The sequence below is a fragment of the Cinclus cinclus genome, chromosome 3 (genome assembly GCF_963662255.1).
Source record: "Cinclus cinclus chromosome 3, bCinCin1.1, whole genome shotgun sequence".
Taxonomy (NCBI): domain Eukaryota; kingdom Metazoa; phylum Chordata; class Aves; order Passeriformes; family Cinclidae; genus Cinclus; species Cinclus cinclus.
In genome coordinates this window covers 18,488,115-18,500,704 of record NC_085048.1, presented here as the reverse complement: position 1 = coordinate 18,500,704, position 12,590 = coordinate 18,488,115, and the positions used below count along the sequence as shown (strand labels likewise).

The following is a 12,590-nucleotide window of genomic DNA, read 5'->3' as shown; positions in this document are numbered from 1 at the left end:
TAACTTACAGATATTTCAGATTTTCAAGATCTTCAAATGCTCCACTTGGAATTCTTTTGATTTGATTGTTGTTTAGAAGCCTACAAAAAGAAACAAACAACTGCTTATTCTAACATAAAGAAACACTAGGAAAAAAATCTGTAAAAGCAGGGCCAATATAGTATTCAATAGAAATCACTTTTTCCCCTTAGAGTAACTGTTAGAGAAAAAAAGGTAATGTGCTTACAGTTGCTCAACCACTACCTTACAGGTGAAAACCTGAAAAAATTAAACAGAATTTAAAAAAATAAAAACCAAACCCATAAAAACAGCAACAAAGATAAACAAATAAAACCCCAACCCCAAACAAAAAATAAGATGACCCACCCAGAAATGAAATAACGTAGTTTCTTGCAGGTATTACAAATGGAGGTGAAGGGGGCTGGAACCTCCTGTCTCAAGTCTACACATCAGTTTAAAATTGATAAAAACAAAGATTTGTCACTAGCAGGTGCATTAAAGTGACTTTTCCCAGATGTTTCTTATCAATAGCTTCTGCACTGGGCCCTTTACATTGTACAGGAGCACAACTGTATGCACACATTTGCACTCATCCCTCATACACTGGCTTTACAAAGAGAAGGGAATTTAAATTTAATATATCCTGTCTTTATCTGGGACCTGTGGATATCAGACCAGTGATTTGGATAGTTAAAACTTGAGCTGGATATCTGGCAGACATTGTAATTCAAAACGGGATCAGCTTCAAACAGAGGCGTGAACAAAGGAGACTGGGAATAGGGACAGTTAGTAAGAGTATCTTGGCAGCACAGATTTGGACAATATACATTTTGGGGAAGGTCCTATCATTTCTTCTGGTGTGAACAAAGTACAAGATGTGTCAGTATATTTGTCACGATGTGCCTGCAGACAAGTACTGATGCAAACCTCACTGATATCACTACTGTATTTCAGTCCGTACACACTACTTGTGTTCCGGGAAACAGCCACATTTGCAATCATGAATTATGTACGTTTAAAAGTAAAAACAACTGCTTATCTTGATTCCTCCTCATGCCTGACAATATATTAAAGAAGAGAAACATGCATGTATTTGTTTAAAAAGTGATGCCTGAAGGAATGATAATACTCAGACTAATTGTATTATTGATTCTAAAGAGTCTTTTAGAGAGGCTTCTCTTCACAATGCTATACGATAACAAAGAGCTCCATGAAAGGCAGCTCAGTATGAACAAAACCATTTGACTCCTGCCAGTCCCGGTAAACACATTAGAATAGGAAGGTTCAGAATATTAGAATTTCTCAAATATTTTTAACTGTAATGAATTTGCACATCTGAGCCTTTGAACAGCTTTCTTGTAACCCCATGGTATATTATGTGATATTCCACTAAAGCAATTTAGCATAATGTCAAAAAAAAAAATCATGCAATAATGGTCTGCATTTTTAATGAAATTCAGTTAAAGTATATGAATAAAATACTAATATGCAAATAATTTTCTTTTTATTTTGATAGGCATACACCTGTTTTTGCCTTCAGATATTTTGGTCCTAAGCCCCACTTCTCCCACCTGTGTAAATGCTACAGCTCAAAGTTATGAGACTACTTACCTAAGAAATGTGAGCAAATACGACACATTATCAAATCGACCATATTCAGTCAAAAGGGAAAGAGTCTTAGGGTTGAAAAAGAACTTACAGTGTGTTCAGGTTTTTAAGCCTTCTAAACTCTCCAGGCTGGATTTCTTTAATCCTATTAAATCTTAGGTCTCTGTAGAATAAAGAAAAGAAATCATGTTATTAAAAAAGCTATGTCTTTTTCATATGAAAAACTGAACTAAGCACAAGTCTTTTGGGATGATTGACCAGCCTCTGTCCATAAACCCCAGCTTTTGACCAAAGCAAAACAAATCCAAACACTGCTTGACAAGTTTAGGCAGAGGATTCACCAAATCCAGCCTCAGTGGTCAGCTAAAGGCTGTATCTAAGTTAAACCTGTGATCATGAAGTATGTTCTCCTTCACAGTGAAGCAACTCGTAGTGAGTTGTTCAGTATTTCACTAAATTGAATTGTCTTTGTATTTTAAATCTGTTTGTAAATAATACCATAGGACAAAATGCTTATTTATAAATAAATAAATAAATATAGAAACATTTGCAACAATCAGAAAAAAAAATCAGGAAAAAGAAGAGACAGGTGAAGACTTTTAAATTACTCAATTCTTTAGTTCTGAGTAAGGAGGCTTAAGTGCCCTATGTTGTCTTGCTTTTAAAACATGTAAACCCAGCTGACTGAAGCTAGATATTTCTTAATTTAAATTTTTCTTGATTTTTATATGTTTCTACCACCTTTAGTTTCCTGTTAGCTCTATAGCTTAATGAGAACTTCTCCAAGAAAAAGGAAACCTATTTTTAAGCAAAGTTCTGCAGAGAGAGCAGGGACAGGGAGCAAGATAGCAGTGGAGCAGGGATGTGGATAAACACCTTGGCTGTGCCAGTCTCACTCTCTCTTCTGCTGAGAGCAGGCAGCAGGGCTTCCCACCTCTGCCACCTCCTGCTCTCCCCCGACTCCATGTCAGGCTATTGCATTCCAGCAGCTCATAATTGGTTTAATCAACTGGTCAGAACCACCAATAAACCCATGCAAAAGAACCCAAAACAACCAGGAAATAATTTTCTGCCTGATAAGCAAAATGGACAGGCTTCCAGGGAGAGCACTCAGGTGAGAGTAGAACTACAGGACCAGGGGAAAGGAAGCAGGGTGAAAAGTCTGTCCCCTTCCCTAGCAAGAGACCAAGGACACCAGGACCTTATAGTGTCTGGTAAGCAAATAGAAGGAAAGCAAATGGAAAGTAAGTAAAATTTGAAACACTGTGATCATATATCTTAGAACATACACTTAGCAATTGCCTTCAAAAAGTACTACATAAACATGACACAACTGTAATCTTTGCACAACACCCAGTATCAATTAAAAGAAATATGCTCTGAATTTTAACAGATAATATGTTAACAAAATTCTCTCTGCAATTTGGTCAAAGAAAATACAGAAAAGCAGACAAAAATCAGATGCATCCTAAATCCCATACAACCCCACTGGCTGAGGCTGTATTAATGGGAGGTGTGGTTGTCTGAAGTCTTTTATAAAGACCATACTTAAGCATCATTCCTCATGAATCCACCCATCAGGCTTCATTCAGCTCTGGAATAACGGCCTCAGAAGGACTTTTTCTACCTAAGTGGTTTAGGATGTGGCCTACTGCTCATTGCAAGGAGAGGATTAGACATGTGGTTCCGTTTGCACTACGCTCCACCAAAGTACTACACTCCACCAAAGTGACTGGAACAAATGAGAGCTACAAACTGCTATCTCTTACTTAGATGTGTAGTTAAACTGCCTGTAGACTGATGGACAGCCCCCTTATACAACACTGAGAAAACTGAGTATTTTCAGATTTAGAAGCACAATTTTTCACAGTTCTAACTTGTTCTTCACAAAAGTACCTTCTATGGTTCTACTTTACCTGCATTGTTTTGCTCATCACTCAGATGTTTTATGTGTCATACGTATACATCCCTGTTGAGAAGGAGATGCTGCCTCTGAACCTCAAGTGCCAAGATATTCTAAACAACCATGGAATGTCATATCCAGCATTGAGAGAAGATACAGCAGATCCCTCTGTAAGAGTCATTGGATATGACATACCACTTTTCTTGGTTTTTCTAGATTATCTGAAAGTTTGTTGTGTTCTAAAGCAGATGTTTTAGTTTTGATTAAAATTGTTAAAAGTGGAAAAAATCAATATTCATGAATGGAATATTGGAAACTGAGTATATATCAAAAGCCTCAAACTACCATTACAACTAGCAATATTTAGCTCCTAAAAACCTCTATTTTTCAGATGCAAAATAATATACATTAATCCATATGAAAAGCAAGCCTGCTCCCTACAATGGTGCAAAGACAATAAATAAAATATTAACTTTCATGAATGCAAGCAAGGAGCCAGCCCACTGGGTCAGCAATAAAATGAGTCACCTTTTGATGTGTCCCTTCCACTCTGCAGTAACTCATGAGGATAACTGGGGATCAGGAACACCAAGCAAAATAATTTAAATTATTTTACTATTGCCGCATGTAATACCATATCTAGTGATATATATCTCATCTCCTAACACGATTGCCCTTCTCATATGAAGCTGTTAATGCTAAAGAAGACACCAAGTTTGAAATTCTACCCATTCATTTTCATCCCACATAAAGATATGACAAAGGAGCTGCAATAGAACACAGCACATAAATTTTCTCTAGAGCACAGTATATTTTGTATCTGTAAGTAAAATTAAAAATACCTATGTTTTGTTCAGTCAGTACTGCAAGTACATTAAAATCGAAAGGAAAAAACGTTAATTTTACTAAAATATAGGATTATAATTTTGGTCCATTCTTTCAAAGAGTATTTCCTTCTTCAAACAAAGTAAGACTTCTCAGTGTTTGCTCCAAGTATTTTCATTAATTTGCAGCACAAAATCCCTCAAAAATAATGAGGTAGGCAGCTCACAAATTGAGAACATAAAACTTAAATCATAACCACTGAAGATTTCTGAAGAAGAAATCTGTCAAACTTTCAATTTCGCCATACAACAAGATAATAAAGAAGCAAATAAAGGAAATAGAACTTGCATTGCATGCATTAGTTTAAGGGGTGCGGTATATACCACTCACATAAACAACAGAGAAAATCTCTGTAAACCAAGTATTCAACTGCTAGGGGAAAAGATATGCAAGACTAGTTATTGAAGAGAAAGATTGCATCAAACAGAATTGGCAGATATCAGATACAGCAAAAGAAAAAAAAAGCAAAAATCTTTAGTAACTACTGCCATGCCACCATAGAAAACAACAACAACAACAACAAATCAATTTCATACTAAACACCATTTCTCAGGTTTGAAATGTCAAGCCCCCATGGCACATCATATCCAGCTTATGATAACAAAATTGTTTCAGGGAACAAAAGAGCTCAGAGCAAAATCCCAACAGCAATTGGAAACATTCCCTTGGAGAGTGAATGGCAGGAATAAGGACTGTGTTCAACTGAAAAATGAGTATGGGTAGCACAAGCAGGACATTACGGAGCAGATCTTCAAAGGCATTCTGTGCTGGTGAAATAATGTGCGGTCAATCAGCAGGATGATGTTTCTTGACCCTTTTTTTTCTGACTAGTTCCAGCCCAACTGTGCCACATGACTTTCACTCACAAAAGCCTGTTCCCTGCCCATTCAATTCTTTTTCACCTTTTATATGCTCCCCATTTCACTCTCACAAACTGACATATCCTGGCTGGATGCTGTGCTTTGGGGCAGAGAGAGCCTGACTCCCACTGACCAGCCAGAGTGCACCAGAAGGTTCAAACAGCAGACTCAGGGAAGCTGCTCAGTTTTCGACTGTCATTTCCCCCCTCCTAATCTCTAAACCATAACTGAAACAGCCAGTTAAAGAAACACAAAGACCTGTGATGATGGCATTGAATTTTAGGGTATATTACAACTTTTGCATAACAATCCAAAGCTAAATGTCATGCGTTTGGTTTCTAAAATAAAAATCTAATGCACCTAATTCAAATTGTCTGTTTTATTATATGTTGCACAGTGAAAACATTTACTCCTTAAAGCTGTAGCTAGACAACATAATTCAATTTGAAAAATCCAATTCAGTGCACAGGCTTCCACAGAAGCTAAGCCCATCATTTTGAAGCACGTCTCGCCTGAATAACACAAACAATACATGTCCATGGTAGGCAGTAAACTTAATACTCTGAGGGTAACTTTCCTGGCTCCACTCAGGAGCTCTGCTCTGCACTAATCCATGGAGCACAACCAGGAAATGTTCGGCAGAGCGCGAGCTTGCGTGGGCCAAGAACGTGCCAGGGAGCAGGAGGTCAATTTAGCACTTGGATGCCCTCGAGATTCACATTCCAGCACCTTGGAATGGCTGTGGTCCCACAGCCCGGCAAACAGCCTTGGGTCAGGACCTGTGCCAGGCAGGGTGTGCACGCACACTTGTGTTGGAGTCAGCCCCAATAAAAGTGCGGAGGATCATGGCTTAATGCCATGGGAAAAACCATTGCAGTCAGGGTGAGTAAAACATCACCCCCAGAATCCTCCAGTTCCAGTATGTTGATCACTGCCAGAGAGTTCTCAGCTTCCCTTGTTATCATTGGTTGCTTTTTGCTGCAATAATTTTAATATTCCTAATTGCCCTTCTTTATTGGTTACCCTCCCTAAACTCCATCCTAATTCCTCCCTTCCTCCGAGTTTATAAATATCCCTGCCATGCCCTAACACCTGCTTTTGTCCATGCTCTCGTGCATGGATCAAGCCTCCCTGCACCATCTTCTCCGGTTCATTCACTACAAACTGTTTGGCTTGCTGTTTGTTATTTTCTAGTATTAAAGTTTTTTAGTTCCCAAACAACTGGGTCAGATTTTCTTTCTGCATAAAATCATGAAGTTCAGTGAAGCCTTTGGCCCTAATAGCTGGGCTAGGAAGGATCAAAGGTTATACACTTGCTTTTTAGGCTTCCTATGTGCTGTCACCTGAATAGGGCTGTGGGAAGATCTGTAAGACCCGGATGTATGGCACATAAGTAAATGCAATATTTGTACATGTTTCCTTTTCTGTCACAAAGCAAATGAGAAATGTGCTGCAGACACTTTTTGTCTGGATGAAAATGAATACTGTTCTTAATAAATTCTTAATTTGAACTAACTGCATCCATTTGTCTCCCCTCCATACACTGCCCATTTTTAACTATTTCTAATTTAGCATTGAAAATTAACTTTTAACAATATTTATACTTAATCACAGTGAAAATTTTTAAGTATATAAAAATATCAAAAAATTACTGTCCCATAAAATCCAATGCTTCTGTGGCATGTCTTGGTACTGGAGGATATTCTTTAAAGCTTGCACTGACAGTGTGCAGTAATGAAAGGTAGGGTTTCTCTGTTAAAACATCCTGATTGGGGCATATTAATTCATTGCAAGCTTACAAAATAACACTTTATAAAAACTGAAGACCTTAATAATAAATATTAAAAATATTTATAAATATTTACAAATATTTACATATAAATAAGTATATTTGGAACATGATCATCACACAGGGTACACAGCAAACAGCACAACATTGACCTTAAATATCAAGCAATTTAAACACGGGATTAAAGGAGTTTCATACCCCTCTGTTTAAAATACAGGAATGTCTTTGAAAGAAGGGATTGTTTTTACTTAGATCAAACCATGTGCTGAACATAAAACTAACTTCTTATATAAAATGCCTAAAGTTAAGCTTTTCTTAATTATTTCTTTATAGTTATTGAAAATCAACATACAGGGTGGAAAGGTAAGGATTTTAATATCATTAATTTTATAAAAGGTTAGAATGAATGTATTTTAATATTATTATTTTAGATCCCTTTTAGCATATGCTTGACTTTTAGAGATTCTGTTGCTCCAACAAATTCAGAAAAGACATGAACTGTTCTAAATCATATGGATTTAAAGGAGGGTTGTGAAGAATATATTGTTTGCTCTCATCATGCACTTCAAAAGGCATCCAGCTTTGGATCAGATTGTGGATACTCAACACCAGCCCCCAGCCATCACTCCACCAGTGATAACCTATTGGTCTCAAATAATAAGCACTCATTAGTCAGCAGCTATTACAAAAAGTATCATCCTAAGCAGAACAAAGGTGAAACTTCCTTATAAAGCACTGCTGGATCAGAGGCAGGAAGGACACCAGGCTTCTCCCCTGCTTGATCCACTCCAGTCATGTACTTCTCATCTCTGCCTGAGGACTGGGCATTCTGTGACTTATTAGGGCTTAGAGGATGTCCCCAAGATCCCTCCATTGCTAGAGAGAGTATATTAAAAATGGCTTTCATTTTCTTCAGTTTTAATCTGTGTCAGAAAAAAAAAATTGTCATGACACAAGATCTTTAATAAGAAAATAAAACCCAAAATTTAACATATTATGCTACTGCTTCTTCCATAGACATCTTTACCTTTATATATATATATATATACATACACATAATTGGCCAATTGTAACATGGATATAGAAACACAGTATTAAGTGATGATCTAATTAAAAACATTTATCTTGGGAGATATTGTATATATGCAAAGTGTAACATCAGGGCATTCACAAAAAACTCATTCTGCATGTTACAGAAATGAGACAAAGATTTCGAATCTAGTATCACAACTAGAAGTTGTGAATTCTACATGCAAAATGAAGATTTTAAGCACAACGTGTAATTTCATTTTCTGTTTATACCTCTCCCGATACTGAAAAAGATAAATGCAAAAATAGACTTTTGATCCTATTTCCTTCTCACATGAAAGAATGAATCTGTCATTGCTTTCAGTGCTAAGGCTGAGGAGGACACAGAGCTGGTCTAACCAAGCATTCATTAGCTGTAGCGATGCCAATGAATTCTGCAACATGAAGCTATGTCTTACTTAGTACTTTTTGGTTAGAGCTACTATTTCATATCACCTGGACTTCCCAACTTCAGAAGATCTCTTTAATAATTTGTTAAACTCTGAGTATCTGTTAGAAGTTTTTCTAGTCCAAAAATGAAAATATCCTCTTACTTTGCTTAATAACACTACATGCAAACAACAGAACAACCTAAACATCAATCTGCACTTACACTTGCTATATTTGCTCTAGGGACTATTGACCAGCATATTGCTCCCAGGTATCATAGATTAAAGATCACATTCATGCTAAGGAACACTACATGATAAGGAGAGTAAGTAAAACAAAAATATTTTTTTTAAAAATCCCAAGTCCTGGAAGTGTCTCCAAAATCAGTATCTGTAAACACAGAATAAAGCAAATGCATCAGATTTACCACTGGCAAACTAGGGCAGTGTATTTAAACTGAAGTTTTGAAGAGCTGCATTTTTTTTAGACTATCATATTGAAAGCATCTGATTTCATACTTTAAATTGAAAATATTTTTGCATCTGTTAGTTTTGGACAAGACGGAGGCAATTGGCATGAAATCATCTTAGTCATGTAATACACTGTTTTAAATGCTATGCTGATGCATTAATGACTTTTATTATCAGTCTTCATTTAAAAGCAAAATACTAAAACATTTACCAAAGAAACCAAATCCTGATTTTTATTAGCAGTGAAGGTAAGTATCTCATTACCTTGTTTCAAAGGTTAACCAGTATTTCAGCATTGATTTAAGACAGGAATTGTTTGAGTTATTTCCTCAGCTAAGCAAAGTCACCACAGCAGCAAAATGGAAAAATCTGAAAGAACACTACAGTCTTAAGTATTTTTAAAATGGACAGGTTCTCAAATGTCCAACCTCTGCTGCAAAGGTAGATGATTTTAAAAGGTCCAGTGAAAACTATTTAAAGCTAAACCTCTTCCTCTATAAGTGATTGTAAAATGTATGGTCATATAATCTTCATTACTTTAATCAGACAAATTAAAAGGAGATAGTGTAAGAAATAATATAAGCTACTTTAAAATTATGGATTTATCATTGTCATAACTTTCTGATAATGAGGGATATAAACAGTCTGAAAAAGATGTTTATGTGAAATACAGTGTACTTATTCATCTGTAAGGCTAGTAATGAAATGCTGATTGGCAGCAAGTGACAAAATAGAAAATCAATTCTTTCAGCTGTGTGATAGATACTGAATCTGGAAAAAAGGTGCAGACTAGCTAATCTCATTTTCCTTAAAAAAATAAAATGAGCAGTTTATTAGACAAACATTAGATTTGTCAATCTATTAGATTTAATAGGTTAAATCAATAATTTAACTTAAAGAATTACCACTTAGCACTTTTTTAATTATTAGTGCTAATCATAAAAATTAGCACTTTTCCAAAGTGTTCATAAGGTAGGAATTGTCATAACCAGATGATTTTACCATTGCTACATTCAAAAGAACAAAACAAGATAATTATTTTTCTAACCATTGCAGATTAATTTCTATCCAGCAGAAATAACCTATACCTTGAACCTCAAACTTCTACGTTTCTCAATACAGAACAAAAGACCTGTAAACGCCAGCACGACTACATTGCTTATGTCTACTTTATTCTTATTCTTTTTTTATTCAAGGTCATCCCAGCAGGAAATGAAAAACAGCCATCAGCATAGTAAAAACATTCAAACAGAGCAGAGCATGAAAATTGCACAAAAGAGGTTATATAATCAAGTCACTGGAGTAACTGGATGATGTCAATGGCACTTTAATGCTGCTTTAACTACTGCCCTGTAAAAAAATGTGTCACTTTGTTGAGCAAACAAAGACACAGCCACCACTTTAAAATAAAATGAAACCAAACCCTACTTGCAGCTACAGCACTACTTGCAGTAATCATCTCTGTTAGCAGTGTAACATTTTCTAGAATACTAGAGGAACCAAAAAAAAAATATATTTTTTTTTGCCTCCTTCTCAGGTTTAGCCCTAGAGCTTCTTTTACAAAGAAAATTATATAATTCTTCTTTTTCTTGGTAATTCATTTCCTGAATTAATCTTCCCCAGTCTAATTATTACATACAATACATAATTTTCTCTAATTTATATTGGGATATTTTTATTATTTGTACATTAGCATGCAGCACATTAAAAAAATATGCATTTTGCAATGGGAAATTGAAACACTATTCTTACATGGTGAGGGGGTATCAATGTCAATAATAGTTAGTATACTGTAATTGTAGTAACAAAAGTAAATGGTAGAACCACAAAAATATTGAAATCTGTAGAATAGGATGCAGAACATTTGGCAGTACTTGCCTGGATCATAAACCCATGCTTCAGAAAATGTAAATACTGAAGTCTAGATCATATATCAATTATCTAATTAAAATAATATCTGATTTGCACAAATTTGTAAGATTTGTTGACAGGAACTTTGAGTTCACATGTCTTAAAAGCTATCAGCTACAGCTTTGGTGAATGCAGAACTTATGATATATCCTTCTTCAAGAGCTAAGGATTTGCTTCAACTAACAATTACTTTGCCATTACAGTTGAAAGAAAAACATTTATATGTTAATTCAATGAAATGCAATACAGTATTGTCTTACTAAGTCTTTATATCCCTTTGCTGGCCTTGTTGCCAATATTTCTAACCAGCCATTAAAAGTGCCATTAAAACAACTCAAGTACGATTTGCTAGTCCAAAGTTTCAGGTCTGTAGACTTAATTGACAAAAATTATACATGGAAATTTTATCCTGGTGAGATTGTGGCTCTTTGTCTTGTTCACTCTGAGTCCTCCAAAATTCCTCCACTACAGAAATTATTTTGAAATTAAAAATTTTATTTTATAATGATTTCTAATTCTCATGCTATCTTAAAAATCAAAACACCACCACCACCACCAAAAAAAAAAAACCCAAAAAAAAAAAAAACACCAGGAAAAACAGAAAAAAACCCCACCAAACCTCCTTCCTTTTAACAGCATGGATACAAGAAAAGGCAAAATCTGTGTCTATTTCTCTCAGGGGGATCTATTGCTAAAATCAAACAATGAAAAAAGGCTGTTGACAGCACAGCCATATGTTTTATTACTGATTTTTTTTTTTCCACAGAAACAACCTTGGGAAAGGGCTGATTTTTGCCCAGTGTTTGTACCGACAAAATAGAGCACAACAATTGTGACGGCATGTTGTACTAACACAAATCTGAGATAGTAAAGGTCTTGAATCAAACTAATGGTTGGCACAGTCTGTGTAAAGAGCTATGATACATTGAAATACTTTAGAGGACTAGTAACAGTAGGAGATGCAACCTTTTCTAGGTTTCCTTTTCAATATTTAAGAATATGCAGTTTCAGCTGGACTTTTGAATAAAAAATTAAGTTTCTCCTCTGTAATAAGCTAAAGAAGACACCAAAATAGGAAGCTGACTAGTTAATGGCTTAGGGTGAACCACCGAAAGAAATTCACTAGTTTTGTTTGCTTTTAAAGTTAGCAGTCCTTTGAATTACTACTGTGAAAAGCCCACAGAAGTTCTGCTGTTCTGCTACAGCATAAGTCATAAATTATTTTCCTCCCATGTACCAGTCTGTAAAATAAATGCTGTTTCTGCACTTCTCTGTCTCACAGGGATGCTTAATTCTAAACTCTATACCCGTGAAATACTGATATTCTCAGAGGAAAGAATGGAAAGCTGGAAAGAAACATTACCATCCCTGACCTCTCACACAAGACAAGTCACACATACAATAGAGAAATTCCTGTCTTCCTGTCTCAATTATTGCTGTCAGATCTGAGCCATCCCTTTGAAAAATATGTAAAATTGTGATTCAAGACCATCAGTCAAGCAAAACCTAATGACTTGCTAGTCATTCTAGTAGTAAAGTATATTCACTGTTAAAAATGGGAGTATCATCCTCCTTCCAAACTTCAGCTTCAGCATGTTTGTTTTCAGTTTCTGCTGAGCAGAAACAAACACCTTTAAGTGAGGAATAGCACTGACCAGTTTTCTTTAAAAAATCCAAACACTGGAGTTCATGCATTTTTTTTCTTG

At 35.7% G+C, this 12,590-nt stretch overlaps 1 protein-coding gene across 1 annotated transcript in view; it reads right to left on the bottom strand.

Annotated features, from left to right (window-relative positions):
- The window catches only part of PXDN (peroxidasin), an 80,856-nt gene that overhangs the window by 53,266 nt on the left and 15,000 nt on the right, over positions 1 to 12,590 (bottom strand). Inside the window, exons 2-3 of the mRNA XM_062488517.1 lie at positions 1,700 to 1,771; positions 9 to 80 (exon numbers count right to left, since the gene is read on the bottom strand). Coding sequence (XP_062344501.1) covers positions 9 to 80; positions 1,700 to 1,771 — 144 coding nt within the window. The remainder of the gene's footprint in view (positions 1 to 8; positions 81 to 1,699; positions 1,772 to 12,590) is intronic.